The 17564-nt window shown below is 39.0% G+C and overlaps 1 protein-coding gene across 1 annotated transcript; it reads left to right on the forward strand.

The window, feature by feature from the left end:
- The first annotated feature begins 149 nt into the window (after window positions 1-149).
- col21a1 (collagen, type XXI, alpha 1) lies at window positions 150-17548 on the forward strand. The gene is made up of 29 exons (XM_037271647.1): window positions 150-270; window positions 3872-3985; window positions 4052-4612; window positions 5256-5421; window positions 5492-5720; window positions 6738-6911; window positions 7622-7699; window positions 8394-8477; window positions 8934-8996; window positions 9178-9231; window positions 9305-9358; window positions 9442-9495; window positions 11570-11623; window positions 11686-11739; window positions 11811-11864; window positions 12201-12254; window positions 13496-13540; window positions 13624-13677; window positions 13756-13809; window positions 14093-14146; window positions 14251-14322; window positions 14465-14500; window positions 15034-15078; window positions 15223-15255; window positions 15326-15472; window positions 15549-15603; window positions 15686-15877; window positions 15962-16039; window positions 16195-17548. Exons 2-29 carry the CDS (start codon window positions 3901-3903, stop codon window positions 16380-16382), a joined length of 2871 nt encoding a protein of 956 aa, XP_037127542.1. The 5' UTR covers window positions 150-270; window positions 3872-3900; the 3' UTR covers window positions 16383-17548.
- Window positions 17549-17564: the final 16 nt, after the last annotated feature.

Raw genomic sequence — 17564 nt, forward strand, 5'->3', positions numbered from 1 at the left:
TTTTATGCTCTCCTTATCGGCTTCTCTTTCCACCCGTGGTAATTGAGGCTGGCGGTATGCCAGTGTGGAGTGAAGGGGGTGGAGAGGAGGAAGGAGAAGAAGGACAGAAGCGCAGGCGATTGAGGGAGGGCCTTCTTTCATTCACCAGACAAAACCTGCATTTGTTCATGCACTTTCTGACAATCCTGGCCTGGGAACAGTAATGATCACTAATCCCTCTTATTGAGAAGGATTAACAGGAATTTTCACAAGGGCTTGGAACATTTACAGGTAATATCTTGCAAACATTTGGGATGCTATGACACCTGTGTTTGGGGAATTCTTATATGCATGGTGGTGTGTGACGAATGTATCAGTGCAGGTTGTTTACTCATGCAAAAAAGGTTATTGAATTGTATTGTAGCTAACACAATGTCAGCTTTGATTTAGTGTTGCAAGGGTGGCATATTGAAGTCATTAAGTACAATTATCAGTACCAGTCTGAAATGATTTTTTTGTGAATTTGTGCAAGCACATTGGCATCAAATAATGACTTGCAAGTATTGTTAAGTTTTTTTTTGCAAAGGTGACCATATAATGCAGAGCATATGAAGGGCAATGATCTATAAGACTTGGGGCAGTAAATATAAAAATTGGCTGTGCTGGTTGGAAGGCAGTCGGACCCCTCTAAGCTAATGATTACAAGTCTTTTGGATGTTGAGTAGATTTCGAAGGAGAACAACTAACATGACTTGGCATTTCTATGTTGCTTGAAGAATCTGGCAGCTGTAAATGTCCATGATGTTGGGCACGGTTCAGCCACAGAAGTTGTTGATTTTGGAATAGAATAGCTTTCTTTTGTCAAATTTATATCAGATGCAACATCGGCAAGGCAACTGGATTTACTCTTTGGTGTGAAACTATTCAAAATATAGATACAGTACTCAATGAATACAACTCTTCCGGGTCTAATACTGTTGTTCGAATGTTGCATTACAGTAGGCAATGAATGAATGGATGAATGAGTGGGGACATGAATGAATGAATGAATGAATGAATGAATGCACGGATGAATGAATGAATGTCCCATAATATTCCAGAGCCCCACAATCCATCATATATGCATTCATTTTCAGTAGTACTTGTCCTCATGTGAGTTGAAGTCTTCCCCAGTTGATTCGGGGCGAGAGGTGTGATATACCCTTGTGTGGTCACCAAACAATTTATTTGGAGTAGTTTTTTAATATTTGTGTTACAGTTGAGAATCTTAAAGGTTATCTCTAGACTTACGAAACTATAGTGACAGTGAGAACCTGAACAAATTGATTGACTTTTCCTTTAATTAGAACATTTTGGAAGTCAACTATTGCTACATAATGGATCGTCTTCCATTTTAGAGGTCCCACTGTGATATCATTTGAAATATGACAAACAGTTCTTGCTACCAAACGTAATTCTGGACCAAATGAATATTAAAATAAGATTTACATCAAAGATGACAAAGCACTGGCTAATAATATGCTGCAGTCATTGCTGGAATTTCTTCAACTTTTGAGTGTAACCCAAGTTGGGATTTCATGAGATAATTTTCAGACCATAGCCCAAGGCTGTAAAGAAGTCTTTCCCAAAAATCAATCCAAATATAGAGACCTGTAAGACATGCATAATATTGCAGCGTGAGTTCACTTTAGTCTTCTATTCCTTGCTCTAAGCTACACTCACTCATCAAGAAGTAGTCCTACATGTGTTTGGAACCGGCGGAGGCTCGGGAATTTGACTGTCCGACTGTGTAAATGAAATCCATGTGGTGTGAGCAGAGGTGTAGAAACAGTGCGATTGGGAAAAGTCGTTGGAGGGGAAAGTCATCCAGGCTGCACCTTGCCAATGAGGGAGGGTTTCCAACAGTCTCCCCCAAATCTCTAGTGAGGAAAATTCTGAATAAAATGGATTACACAACCAGTTGAAGCATTTTCAAGTGTGTCTCTTTAGTGCTGCGTGAACATTGTGGAAAAATAGAGTCATGTGAATACTGGAACCTCTCCTTTGGTTGGCTTAAAACTTAAAAGGCTAAGGGTGAAATCTCAGCTACTGTTTGGTTGATCTTAATGTGTCATGATCTGAAATGAGATTTACACTATTTCCATTTATATGCAAATGCTATCTGTTCCAGAAGTTTTGCTTCTTACAGTGCATTGCAGAATATCTGGTCCTCATTTGCAACTGCTTCCTTTAAGCATGTCAGCAGTTTCTCCTCCTCAACATGTTTGAAGCCATCATTTCGTAAGGCGACCGCAGAAATGACTTAGATGATTGAATGTCTGCTGTCGGCTCACATGTGAGTCAGTCATCAGCTTGCGTATTAGACTGCATCTCTAATTTCATGTTGGACGTCATAATAAAACCACCTTATGTTCAATATTGTGAGTAGCTTGCGCAGTGAGGTTAATTGAGTCTTGCGTAATTACAGCTGAGCGATGTTGAAGGCTAATGCCAATATTTTTTATTTAAAATGCTTTCTTTAATAACATTTGTTTAATGGTTAAACAGAATACATTGATGAATATGCAGTTGCACAATGTGCATTTTTTACCTCCATTAAGCCCATCCAGACTCCTGCAATTCAGAGAGACTACGCTCAGCAGCTAAATGCTATAATCATATAATTATGATGTCGAAATGTGGTATAAGAAATGCGGACAACACAGAATGATCACAGGTCCGGACTTAACGTTTATTGCCCTTGAAACATGGGATTTAAATTGCATTTTAAAATGTGGTAAAATAAACGGAGTTTAGGCCAGTGATTGAAAAAACATTAATAGGAAATATTTGAATGGCAAAAACAGTTCATTTAATATTTGGTCCTTGTTAGCACTTCTGTCTCACAGCAACAAGGCTTTAAATCTCAGTCTGTGAAGTTTGCTTGTTCTCCCAGCGGTTGTGTGAATTTCTACCTAAAATCTACCTAAAAACCATGAAGGGTGAAATTCCTTGGCCAGTTCCATATTACCAGTTAATCTTCCCTGTCTCTGTCTATTCTGCCCTCACGATATCAGAGATGTGGTGGCCACCGGGATTTTATGAAAATTCCATTTCAATTTGTGTTTTCACAGGGAGCTCCAACAAGTTTGTCATCCAACTAAAAATGTTTCATTTGAATAACGGTATGCTAAACAGGGGGAAAAAAAACATATAACATATGAAGGACAAGTATTGGCAACAAATTTACGGGGAGGTTATTTATAACTCTTGGACTAAGTGCATGCTTAGATATGAGGGATGAACTGGTAATCCCACAGGAAACACTGAGCACTAGTTCAAGGGTAATTGTGGTTTAGAGGTTCAATAGACCATTCATTTAGTAGAGCTGATGCTGTCATGTAAGGATGTGCTGGATAACGTCAGAGGAAAATGCTTTCGTGTCCTTAGGCGTCGAGAGCTGAGAAAGAGGATTGATGTGGCTCTGATGTTTTTGGCCAGGAAGAGAGTTGAGTTGAATTCACTTCCCGTCTTTCTGAAGGCTGGCTGGCAGTAAAATGATTTGATTTCAATATATAATAACAGCGTCGACCGAGTTACTTCCAAAATGCAGTCAATTATATACTGCATTGCTGTTTTTTGACAACCGATATAACAATTAGTAACACTCCCAATAACAAATAGAGAAATATGACTTGGCATTGTAATGAGCTGAAATTTATCTTAATACTTTTTACGAGGTGCAACAGTGGAGCCGAAGTTTATTCAGCTGGCCAAGTCAGACAAAAGTTGCCAAAACAGGATGTTACAGTTTCTAAGATGCACATTTAATCTGTACCTTACACACGTAGGGTGAAAAAGCCGGCTGTGTGAAGTTCTGATGGATGCTACATGTTTTCCCCTTTTTCTACAGGTGCAACTGGAAGTTAGAGCTGCTACACTATGGGTTACAAAGCTTGTGTCTTAAGATGCCTATGTGTCATGCTTTTATATCGGATTAACGCAGCACAAGATGAAGACCTAAGAAGTAAGAAGCTCTTTTGTCTTAACTTGTCCTCACTTTCGCTAAGATTTTGCTTTATGTTTTCTTCAGGTTGTAGGACTGCGGCAGGTGATTTGGTATTTATTGTCGATGGTTCCTGGAGTGTCGAAGATGTCAACTTTGAATTAGTAAAGCGGTGGCTTGTGAACATAACCAAAAACTTCAACATTGGACAGAAATTTACCCAAGTTGGTGTCGTCCAGTATACCGATGATCCCATTTTAGAGATACCTCTGGGGAAGTATTCAACGAATAAAGCTCTCATCAAAGCAATGGAATCCATCGAGTACATGGGAGGAAACACGAGGACAGGCGCGGCCATTGAGTTTGCTACAGACAAGCTTTTTGGTCTCTCTGAGCGTGGCCCGATGGGCGTGTCCCGGATTGCAGTTGTCCTCACCGATGGGAAGTCTCAAGATGAGGTTTGGAAGGCAGCAGAGGCAGCGAGAAAAAAAGGAGTCATTTTGTTTGCAATCGGTGTGGGGTCGGAGACGGAGGAAGCACAGTTGAGAGCCATCGCAAACAAGCCTTTTTCAACGTACGTTTTCTCTGTTGAGGACTACAAAAGTATTTCCAGGATCATACAAGTCATACGACAAAAACTGTGTGAAGGTAAGAAACTGCTTGTTTAGGGGCTGTTTGCACAGCTCAGTGTCCACCCATCCATCCATCCATCCATCCATCCATCCATCCATCCATCCATCCATCCATCCATCCATCCATCCATCTGGGATGTAGGGAAGAATCCAGAGTTCTTTGAGAATACCCATGTAAGACCAAGGAGAACATCCAAACACCACACATAGTTCCAGTAGAGATTCAAATCCAGATCTCCTGACTGTGGGCCAGATGTGTTCACCACTATGTCAGTGTGCTGCCAACACGACAGCCACAAGGAAGTTGAGCTACTGAACATGCATGCAGACCATCATTATGGCACAACTCCCTCAGGAATATGCTTATTCTGGACAAGCAATTGCCAAGTTTGCATAGTGTTTCATAAGATACTACTTCACTGGCATTCACATTACAACGTTTCAACTTTTTTCCAGTCAATGTAAAGGTGGATCTTTTGGACATGCTCCATCAGGGTCATTCATAAAGCAAACATTCACACGTCGTATAAAGTCTTCTGCTTTTCATTTACCCCGTACTGCAAACTATTGAGTTTCAGTCTTTGTTGAGGGTGTTTCATTTATGTGAGCGTGACTACTTAAATATCAAATGAGGTTTTCACTATGTCCTCTTTTTTCAGAGACGGTTTGTCCTGCAAGAATACCTATTGATTCCAGAGATGAGAAAGGATTTGATATCCTACTCCATTTAAATCTGGCCAAAAAAGCCAAGAAAACAAAAGGAACATATCATGGCACTAAGGCCTATGAGGTGACGTCTCGTATCGACTTGAGTGAAGCTACAAGGTGATCAAGGGACTTTTATTCTTTTGCATTGTATTTGTGTTTTCAAAGCTGAGGTATTCTGTTATTCCAGGTTACTTTTCCCTGATGGCCTTCCACCATCGTATGTATTCGTTGCCACCCTGAGATACAAGGGATCGGTGGCATTGGAAGAGTGGGACCTGTGGAGGATCCAGACACGTGACGGGAGACCTCAAATGGCAGTGACCATAAATGGACTTGATGGCACCGTCCAGTTCACCACAACTAGTCACTCACTGAGCGGAACGCAAACGGTTACATTTTCTCGTAACACTGCAATGGTACGTAGGTGTGGAGGAGGGATTGCTGACATTATAGCACTTGTCCTTATTTGGGGTGGATGTGAGCTTTCAAGTTTTTTATTGTTTTGTTCGTAATATCCATATTAAATATATTTTTTACTTAGACTACTAATTGAAAAACAAAACAGACAGTAAATATGCACCCATTTATGAACATGCTGTTCCATAAATTACATAAACATACTTTGTTATTTTAGAGGCTCCCTGCTGTCTGTCAGGCACAAAGGAGAAAGGCTGTTGAAAAGTTTAACTGTAACAGGTTAATGTTCATAGCAGTTGTGCTTAACCAGAGGCACCTTGTCGCACCCTCCTTCTAGAGTTCATTAGCGTTTCCTTCAAAACGCTGGATGGGTCAGTTCCAATCATGATTGCGCAAACTGTCTTGGGAGAAAGAAAAAGGAGTGTGGGTTCTCCCACTATTTCCCGTGCGCTTAAACAAAATACAGTAAAATATTTGAGCTTTGAACTTGAGCAGCTGGTAACATAATAAAGACTTCAAAATGGTTAGAAGAATAACAGAATATTCCCGGAGGCGCTGATGGATTTTGACACGTACACTCGCCACATTTCACTAGTCTTGCTTAATGATTTTGACATGTACTATACCATCACATGTAAATGTAATCCACTTATATTGTGACTTACTGGTACTGACATTATTGTTCAATTTTAAAACATTACAAAAATTACTGTACAATAATATGTTCTCATACACATGGATTTATGTTTTATTAAATTGTTTCCATTATAATCATTAGTGGGGACAAAATATCAATATTGTGATATTGTAGCAGTATTTCTCACTTACGGTATCTTCAAACAAATAATATTTATGTTTTGGTTAATTTATGTATGTTTAATGCGCAAGAAGTCATTACTTCAAGTTACATATTAGATCCATATTGTGATGTGTGAAGAATGGTTTTCTTCCAGTATCAATTATCACTTTTTGATGATAATTTCCTGCTGTTTTTTGCATTTGTTTTATGCCCAAAGAATCTGTTTGATGAGAAATGGCACCAACTACGACTATTGGTCACTGAGGAGGACGTCACTCTTTATGTTGATGACCTGGAAATCGAAATGCTGTCTTTGGAGCCTCCTCTTGGCATTTTCATCAATGGAAAAACTCAAGTTGGAAAATACGTCAGCAAAGAAACAACAGCACCGGTAAGCACTGTCAGATTGTTCAAATTTATTGTGGAACATATTCTGAACATTTTTTTTAATGTACTGTTTTATAACAGAAAATCCTTGTGGTTAAAGAAAACAAAATGCCCTTTAATCAGTTCAATGATGGTAAATCTCTACTGTTGTTACGCAACAGTGATTCATAACTCTTCTGATACATATGTAAATGATTTTACTGTTTGCATATTGTGCCAGAAGCTACCATTGTGGTTACTGGAGAGAAATGATTTACTATGGCCACATCTTCCATGAGCATAAAGAGGTCATTTCTGCCAAATGATACTATACAGATTATTTTGTGCTGGGAAACTAACAAAAAGGTGCATCAGGGCAGCAATGTAATTTCAACCTACAAATATTCAAGTCTCTTATGTCATAGCAAGTAAAATCATTACAAATAAAAAACTTTTGTTCACATGATAACTGATGCCAAATACTCTGGTGGGACATTCTGGAGCCCATTTACCACGAACCTCACATAAAAAAAAAAATAATAATTGGATTTAGTAGAATAATAAACACTTACTCTTTGAAAACCCCTTTTTTTTTGGATTTATTATTCTATAATGTATTAGTGTCAAGGCACAAATATTGAGATTACACAACTACAAGTTATCACTGTTATCACTTTTGTTGTTTTGACTTATATTACATTGTTATAATTGTGTGTTGTGACCAATTTTGTTCAGTTTGAACTTCAGAAGCTCCGTATCTACTGTGACCCAGAGCAGAACAACCGTGAGACTGCATGTGAAATACCAGGAGTGGTAAGTACAAGACTTGGCATTATAATGTTTCTTCCCAGAAGCAGCAAATATAACTTCTTCTCACCTGCTTCTCACTCTGGGATCGACATCTCTTACCACGATTCAATTTTACCATCGGTTAACCGTACATTTGGCGTGAAATTATTCTGCCACCCCTTACCTAACCATCACACCATGTAGTAGATGAGTCAACTCAGCAGAAAATCAAAGTAACATTTTGTAAATTCTCTTATTTGTTGGAAGTGCTCCTAATTGTTATCTAGCCATGCAATTGTTCTGTTGTCCCATCATTATGTTGTTTAGTACTCACTGTTGCAGACTTAATTGCTACATTACAAATGCAAGACAAATTCAGAAGGCTACACTTACAGATGTTTGCCAATTATTATGTCTTTGCTGCTTTTCATTGACGTTCTTATAAATCTACTTAAATATTTCTGTGGTAGAAGCATCCAGTTCATTTTTTTTGGGGGGGGAATATACAGATATAAAAAGCATTGTGTGAATTTCAACATTTTGCTCTTACCATTAATACAAATAATACTTATTTGTAATGACGATATGGATTTACAGCCTGTTTCACAGAAGTATAGTTTGTTAATCTATCAGTAGAATTTATTAATGTACACATATACTAAATATTTCAAGCTATAAATGTGCATACATAAAAGAGCTTTCTTTTTTGCTCCTGCAGTGTTCTAACAGTCCAGATTATGCTGAGCCAACTCAAGAACCTTGTGTCTGTCCTCCGGGACCTCCAGGACTTCCAGGCATGAAGGTCAGTTTTTCCAAATAAAGTTTCTTATTGTCCTCTTTGAATATTCCAAAAACGTCTTTGGTATTTTAACTGCTGCACATATTCTGCAATTTACAGCAGACTAGTACATTTTCAAGGCCTTCCAGGGGTGGTGGTACAAGTGTGTTGTTTTTACAGTTAATGTGTATCAGACATCTTGTATTCAAAATAATTACAAGAAAAGGCTACAGCGTGTGATTATTATGTCTTTATCTTGCGACATTGTGAAGCAGTATGTGGTTCATCATCCAAGACTGTTCTTATCCACTGTACACTTGTACACGCTTATACAACAGACATTTACCTTTATATTGTGGTTTATCCTTGTGTAAACAAGTGATGAATTGTAACTTCAGTTAGTCATCACGAGGTCATAACTAGAGAAAAAAATATTTTACAATTAGCATGACATTTAAAGCGCTCATCTTGTTTCTTTAGGGTGAACCAGGAAATGAAGGCAGACCAGGTCAACCTGGACGTGCTGGTGCTGATGGTAAGCCTGTGAGTACTACATAGTTCAATATACAAACATACAACCCCCCCCCAAAAATAACCACTAATTTACAAACATTTAAAAGGAAAAATAGCTGATGAAAACAAACATGATCAAAAAATGTCTCATTAATAACATGATCAGTAAACCAGGTTTAACGCAGATGTTTGTACTTTTTCCCAATTGAAGGGGGTGCCTGGCATTAGAGGAAGTCCAGGCTTTCCGGGTATACCAGGAATGAAGGTGATCAATATTTCAATGACAAGATTAATGCAGTCACAAAATGTATTGTGAAAATGTCCGTTCTATTTGTCAGGGTCAACGTGGGACCGATGGGTTTAAAGGAGAGCAGGGGAGGCCCGGTGTTTCGGTAGGAAGGTCAAAAAACCCATTTATGGCATTCCTGTTTGGCATTTGTATCCCCCAACAAAACACATTTGCAATGCCGCTCAGGGTCAGAGAGGTGTGCCAGGATTAACAGGACCATCTGGGCAACCTGGAGAGAAGGTATTTATATCTTTCAATCCATTCATGCCATTTTAGCCTCTGTTGCACTTTTTTGTGAGTGTTTGTGAGAAGATTCCACTGCATACATGGGAATCCATGCATTATTTTCTGTTTACTGTACGTATATTGCCATGAAACAGGCTTCAAGGTAAAAAAAACAATCAGAGTTGGATCACTCAAACCATGTAGCGTAAATCTTGCCTAACTGTCGTGTCCTCATCTACTTTGCAATGGGAATTGTTAGTTTAAATGAAACCAAATGACAAACACATCAATGGAGGTTACAGCTGTTGCAAATCAAACTGACTGTGTAGCTCAAGGAAAGGAAATCATTTTAACCAAAATACAAGAAGCAAACATTAACATGACTTTACACGTTGCACAAGTTGTGCTTATTTGTGTCCGTAGCAATACAATTAAATTCCAAGTGAAACGGATGCTGCTCCGAAGATAAACTGGTGAATGAACAGGAAATCCCTGCAAGACACATTCACCATTTGACACTGTTGCTTCTCTGTTGTCGCCATGTGTTTTCAATATAAAAGCAGATCCCTTGAGAGCAAGACACACTTAAAATTGTGTTCTATTTACTGACTTAGTAAGTCTTGGTTCTGTTCAAGGTTTGCTGTGTGGATGGGAGATTTTCCTTGCCACTGTTGCCAAAGTGCATCTTCATGTGGGATTTGTTGGAATACTTTAATGTGTGTGGAGGATGATCGTGGATCTGTTTCACATTGAAAAGCATCTTTAAAAGACTATTTGGTGTATTGGCATAAAAATATAACTCGATTTCATTCTTGCCATATACCCGATATGACATCGTTTTTAGCCCCCACTGAGGTACATTTGTGGTACAGATGTGATAAAGACTTGATTTAAGACAAACACACACAGGAAACACGGGCAATTATTTTTTGACAGCTTGCGATACATTTCTTATGAAAACCAACACTTTCTTAACAAAATACCTATTGGTCCCCACAGAGAGGTGTCTGACAGGCTAATCTCTTTGACATCCACTCCCACTTAAAGTCATCAGCAGAAAACATCTCAAATGGCTGTATAAGAAATTAAATGTATCAAATTGTTGAAATATCTATACCCAGCATCCCTGAGTCAGATGTGTCTTACCTCTTTCAGTCACATTGAAAAAAGGAACAAAACTGAATTCAGAATCTTACGTGACACATTGTAGTTTAAACTGAATGCTTAATTGAAATCGATAAACAATTACGGTCAGGTCATTAGGAAAAGCAACAACTTCAACAAACATGATATTTTCTTCACTGTTTGTGCCTGGTTTCTTTTATGGAAGCAATGACTCAGTGAGGTGATGTGGTGCTTGCTTGAGATATGAAGAATTCCGCAAGCTGTCCTACTTTTGTTATATAGTCTTGCTCGTATATTGTACTGACTTTGGAAGGGCAATAAAAAAGTCATCTTACTAAATCCTAGAATGACAAGCTGAGCATTGACAAGGATTTTCTAGGGATTTTCCATGATATATCGAGCCCCATTCCCACTGCATACAAGCACATCTGCAACATCTGCCTTTTGCAAATTATTTTTATTTTGAATGGCCACCCAAGGGTGGAAAGTTTGTCTTCCTGGCAAATATCTATGTAGATCTACAGAGCGTGGATCTAAAACTGCTGAACATACAGTAAACCCAAAGGCAAGACGCGATAGTGCAATCAAATGTCACGTTTGTCAGGACTGTGTCTACAATGTTCAAAAAGCACTGGAAATAAATTCACCGTTATTACACCGTCAGGATTTAAAAAGCAGCTGCACTAAATTAAATCCAACAGTCCAACATTCACCACATAACCTACAGTAGACTTTAGTTTTCAATTTAAATATCAATATCCGAATTCCTGAATGTATTTCTAATCTTGCAAAGAAGGAAGAATAGCCTTGGTAATACTTCTTTGGCAATGCAGTTAGCCGTAACGGTCTTGCTCCATAAAAACTATAAAAAAAAAGTGGAATCATCCGAGAAACAAGCCCAGTCAAGCTCGAGATCTTGTCATTATTGCTTGTCGTAATCTCTCTAAATCTTTACAATTGTCAGGGACCAGTTGGATCACCTGGACAAGTCGGGATGGCGGGTGAACCCGGAAAAACGGTGAGTGTGGTAACACCAAGGACTACCAATCGCTAGTCGCTCACACTGCTGTTAATTTACAGGGAGAGAAAGGAAGTCTTGGACCTGCCGGGCCTCGAGGTTATCAAGGAGCACCTGTATGTATCAAAACAAACAAATATAGTTATTCAATCGACTAATGTCTTAAAACCTGTTGCTGTCTTTACAGGGGGAACCTGGGAGAGATGGAAAGGATGGATTTCCTGGACCACCTGGTCTTAAGGTCTTGTTTGTTTATATGGTGCAAATATTGGGGAATGAATACAATTATTCTGGCAGTTTGGCAAAGTGTGCAAGTTCCTAGAAGACTATGGTGTTCCCAAATGTTGTTGAGGTTTGGCAGCCACGGGTATGTAGTCATAGAGATCTGGCAATAACCTTTTCCCTGTTTTCAATGATTCTGCTTTTAGTAAAATACTAGATATTGCATGGAAAATCAAAACCACACACGGCACTTGAAGTTAATTGAATTTATAAAGTAAAATCTGGTAACTGTGAGGCTATTGTGTGTGTCTTACTCAGCCATGCAGCTGTTTTTATTCTTTTTTTTTAATTGAAGGGCGAAAGTGGGGCCAATGGCATCCCTGGTCTCGATGGAAGGACCGGCCATACAGTGAGTCAGAACTGCAACTGCAACGTTTTTAAAAAAAAATGTGCAGGATAAATCGTCATTTATACACTGTATTCAATTTTGGAATATTTCCAAAATGAAAAAATTCTTAGAGGAACTGTTGTCTTTTCAGTGTGCACTTAGAGATGGTGAACTTTGGACCTTCTATTGTCTTTGAGTCACCAGACTCAAAAAAAGTTACTGTTGCCTGTCCCCCAAAATGATGCTTTTGGAATGAAGAGTAGCTCCAGGAAGTGTTTTGAAAACATCGTAAAAATCGACTCTTGAGAATTTGTTAGTAAGAAATGTGATGGATTATACAAACTGCACGTTATTGATGGACTTTTGACTCCATTGGGTAAAATGATGAGCATGGAGAGTACCCTTTACAACATAGCAATATCGGGGTATTTCCCCTGCAAAGCATCCCAGGACAACCCTGTTATGTAAGAGGTTTCTGGCTCTAATCGAAAGCCACAAAGTGACTAATCGAGGGAAAGCTGTGCTGTTCTGGCAATTCTGTTTCTGGAGGAAAGTGTTTCAAGTGGGCCACAATCCCACTGCTCATGATTAGAAGTCTTGTCCAGAGTCTATGATGGGTCTATAAAACATGACTCACTTGCTCCACAAGGCTACAGGCCATCCCCAGGCACCCATGAACAAAGAGTCTATCCACAGAGACAGATTTAGTACATGATAGCATCCGCATTTTGCTCAATCAAGTCCAACACGCATGCAAATAATTCACCTATACAACACTAACCATAACGTATGCTGGTCTTCTCTGGCAACTTGAGCAATCTGATCATTGACTTGTACTTGTACTGTCAAATACTGGATTCTGATCTGGGGAATCCCACAAGGAGTTCTGGAACACTCAGTAGAAAACAACAACAAAAAGCTTCTCTGTGGGATTTACTGACTGGGCTGCTCACCACAAAAATGTTCAGTGTGCTTTTTATTGCATTTATATTGCTGTCATTGTTTTTCCCAACTGAATTCTAAATAGGGTTTAATTTCTTCTTTCTTGCAAGTACCAGCACATTCTGCACATTTATCATTTCAATCCGTTTTGCACCATAGCCATGATTTGTCACTTTTGCTTAGTGCAACATACAGGTCAGTATACATAAGTGTGCAGCTGTGCGACCCATTAAACATTTATGCATATTTTTTTCCATCGTATTTTCTTAGATTGCATTGTAAAATACATATATCTAATCACATTGTTTTCTCTGGATTAGGGTTTGCCTGGATCGCCAGGGATGGCCGGTCTAACTGGACAAAAAGTGAGTTTTTGCCTTTCTCTCACTTCAGTACATTCAATTCTTTTTTATTTATTTATTTTTAATCCTGTCCACTCTCCCTCAAGGGAGAAGCTGGTTTTCCTGGATCAAGGGGTCCCCAAGGATCAGATGGATTACCTGTAAATTCATGTTTGACCATTAATTTAAATGATAGTACGTGCTTGTTCTGAAGCATGTATGGTTTTATTCTCTTGCAGGGGCAAATGGGTCCTTCCGGTCCACCTGGTTTAAAGGGAAATATTGGTCCAAAGGTATCCATAATAAGTTAATATCATAATATGTAGCACCAAAATAAAATATTAAATCCAGCATAGAAATAGCTATGTTGGATATAAGCTTATCCATGCTTATTCTGAGATTAATCAAATAAATAAATAAATAAACAAATAAATAAATAATCAAATTTATCAATGACAAATGATGCACATACCCTAGTATGTGCATGTATGTCCCTAGAAAAGCACATGTACTATGAAAATGCATAATGCACTTTATAATGATTGATGTGGTTCTGCTGTCTAACTATTTTCACAGGGCAGTAAGGGTGAAATTGGAAGTCCAGGTAAACCAGGAATACCAGGTTCTATGGTATGCTCTTACTATCACTTATCTTTTGATAAATGATGACATGTTATGTCTTTTGGATATGAAAAGAATCTAAATTCCTAATTTCCTTTTCTTTGCTTTTAAAGGGAAGACCAGGTGATCCTGGACAAGCAGGTGTACCGGGACACCCAGCGGTGCCTGGCCTAAAGGGAAGCAAGGTATTTGCGTGGCACACCGCATGCAATGCCTATTTCATTGTGTCAGTCCAGTGCAAGGTGCATTTGGCACAATGCACAAAGAGATATAGTATTTAAAAAATTCTTTTTCTGTAATAAAATGCGTTCTTGTCTACTCTATTAGGGAGAAAGGGGACATGCAGGTGAAAGAGGAGATATGGTAAGACAGCAAACAAACAAATTCTGACTATTTTCCCTTAGTGAAAAGAGCATATCATACTTTTGAGTGTTGCACTGACTATTTTCCCTTAATGAAAAGAGCATATCATACTTTTGAGTGTTGCACTTCAGAATTCATATTCTGTGTGCATCTTGCCAACTTTCAATCACAATTTGCTCAATTTATTATGACTATGTTTTGGTTTCTGAAAAAAAAAAAAAAATTGGTTTGGCATCAAAAACAGCATGCATCGACAAAATATCCAGCAACGCAATCAATAAAACATAAACTCTAGCTGCCTGCGGTGAATGTGAATAAGATGTCTCCAAGAGTATCCAAAATAAGAAAGTTTACAAAATGTTTGTGGTTATTCAGCAGTATTTCTTTTAGTTTTATAAGCATATGAAGGAAAATAAACAATAACCAAACATTTAAAGCAATTAAAACTGTGATTTAATGCTCTCATTTAATGATAAAATGTTAACTCCTCCCTGTGCGTCAAGTAAATATTATTAAATGTCTTTTTCTTTAAGGGAATAAAAGGTGAAAAGGGAGCAGACGGAAAATCAGGGAATCACGTGAGTTCAATTTGACCCCCAGTTTCATGAGGCATTTTTTTCCCAACCTGTATGCAGCCAAGGCATACATTTTAAATTAGGAAAAATCGCACAGCACCATTTGACAAATGTTACACTTGAAGAAATGTTCCTTTTGTTCAACAGGGGTCACCAGGTCTGAGAGGACTAAAAGGGGAGGTATGTAGTCCTGATCACTCTCGGAACCGTTGTCCAATCATTTTTAACACTGACCTTGTGTTTTTCCTAGAAAGGGACAACGGGGGATCCGGGTCAGAGAGGCCAAGAAGGTCATATGGGCCGCCCTGGGCAGCCAGGTCAGGCAGGCCAAACGGGACCCAGAGGACCTCAGGGGGATAGAGGTCCTGCCGGACAATCTGGACCGGCGGGAAGATCTGTATGCCTTGCAAACATTCACCTCCAGTGTCTTTCCTCATGATGTATGTTCATGCTTTTTACTTGCATCACTACAGGCAGGTGAAATTTCAGATATGCACATTCGACAAGTTTGCCGAGAGATTCTTCAGTGTAAGTGTATCGGGACCTCTTGACTTGCGAGCAATCGTTTTAAAACGTACTCATGAAATATTCTCTCTTCTAATTATCGTAGCTGAACTGCCATCCATATTGCTGAGCCACCAGTCAAGCAACTGTGCCAGTTGCCATGGCCTCCCTGGAACACCTGGCCTTCCAGGTCTGGCAGGGCCCCAAGGTGTTAGGGGACTACCTGGTCTATCTGGTGCCAGGGGGCAGCCAGGCTACCGTGGTCATCCAGGGCTACCCGGTATTAATGGAATAAAAGGTACAAAGAATTCGGATTTATTGTAGTCTCCTCCTGTTATTGACAAAACATTCAACAAAGATAGTTGTGCATGTACGTTTGTAGGAGATCCCGGGCTTAAGGGTGAAAAGGGAAGCCCAGGGCGCACCATACACGGGGACCCAGGACCACCTGGGCCTCCAGGTAAGATGCTTCATCAACTTTTGTTTCTTTAGCCTTTCCCTTTGCTTGCTTAGTCATGCAGCATGAATGATCTGTACGTATATGTGTGTGCCCGAGTTAAGTTATTTGACAGAGTGTTATCCTCTAATGATGACAAAGTCATTTTATCTTGACAGGTCAAGTAGGTCCTCAAGGTTATGGCAAACCGGGCGCTTCAGGTCAGCCTGGACCACCGGGTCAAAACGGAGCAGAGGGTAAAAGCGGTAAACCCGGCGCACCTGGCCATCCTGGAGTGTGTGACCCATCTTTATGCTATGGTAGCATGATGAGGCGGTCCTACAACAGCAAAGGACCAAATTATTGACAATCCACCAGTGGGAGACTGGTGTGAAGCAAACAGCCATTCTCAGGAAGATCTCACCCTTAGAGTTGTCCTCTGGCGCAGGAACAAATTGACCTCTTCAAGATATCAACAATAAATGTCAAAAGGCTCTGCACGACTATTAAAATGCCATTTTTGTGATGAAAACAAAGGAGACAATGAATCATTTTAAATGTATCAGTGAGGCTACCAAAGAATTTCCAAGGCATTTTACCGACCATGGAACGCAGAGTGGACAAAATATGGCTTGGTAATGACGACAGAGAGTTTGATGTCCCTTTGAAATTGATGAAGAGAAGACAATTGCTACATAAGATTGTGAAGGTGACTTCAGGAACATCCGATTCACCTGCAGGTGCATGAAGGTTATATTCTCTCGAAATTTGATATTCTTAGTTCATTGTGGTGAAATTAGAATCATTACAGAACAATGGGTAAATGATTCCTTGCAACACTCTTTTGCTTTGTTTAGCTTTGAAACTTAGGTATGCTTGGGTTGTATGGCTGGTACATGATCCCATATTGCCCCCTGGTGATGGATTTCTGCACGATGGGCACTTAGTTGACTGCTTATGACGTGGACCAGTGTTTTCCAAACTGTGACCACCCCACCACACTATATCTATTTCACAGAACAGCTAATTAGTAAATGAAAACGTATTTTCAGACTGGATGGTCAGGGGAAAAAAAGAGGACAATGCTTTTCATAAATTGCGAAGCGGTCCATGTTTAAAAATGTGTTTAAGAAACACTGATTAAATGCTCAAAGTCAAACTACATTCACAACAGCCATAATTGCGTAATGGACAGTATGTACTGTATATTACATTAAAAAAAATCAAACTTGTTTAATTGGCTGCCCGTAGCTAATCACCCAGCGGCATTATTTTGTTTATAAAGTGTTATTTATGAATTAACTTTCCATACAATCATCATGATATTACACAATGAATAGTAATGATTGTAATATAGGCTGGAAATATGTTTTCAATACTTAGCGGTCCCTTCATTAGTGTAGTAAATATTTGTATTATTTATAATTCTGAGTCATAATTGTAGTTTTTTTAGCATTGTCATGATTGCCTTTTTGTATTTTTTTAATGCTGCAACTCGTGTTCAAACATATTCAAATTAAACAGTTTTTCAGATTATGTTGTCTTTATT

This window comes from Syngnathus acus, chromosome 15, assembly GCF_901709675.1.
Source record: "Syngnathus acus chromosome 15, fSynAcu1.2, whole genome shotgun sequence".
In the NCBI taxonomy this organism is placed as follows: Eukaryota; Metazoa; Chordata; class Actinopteri; order Syngnathiformes; family Syngnathidae; genus Syngnathus; species Syngnathus acus.

Bases quoted from the DNA above. Each gene is read 5' to 3' on its own strand.
- col21a1 (XM_037271647.1), top strand. From the start codon at position 3,901: ATGGGTTACAAAGCTTGTGTCTTAAGATGCCTATGTGTCATGCTTTTA. The intron at 5,721-6,737 runs GTACGTAGGTGT...TTATGCCCAAAG, and splicing joins TTTCTCGTAACACTGCAATG to AATCTGTTTGATGAGAAATG. The intron at 14,501-15,033 runs GTAAGACAGCAA...TTTTTCTTTAAG, and splicing joins CAGGTGAAAGAGGAGATATG to GGAATAAAAGGTGAAAAGGG.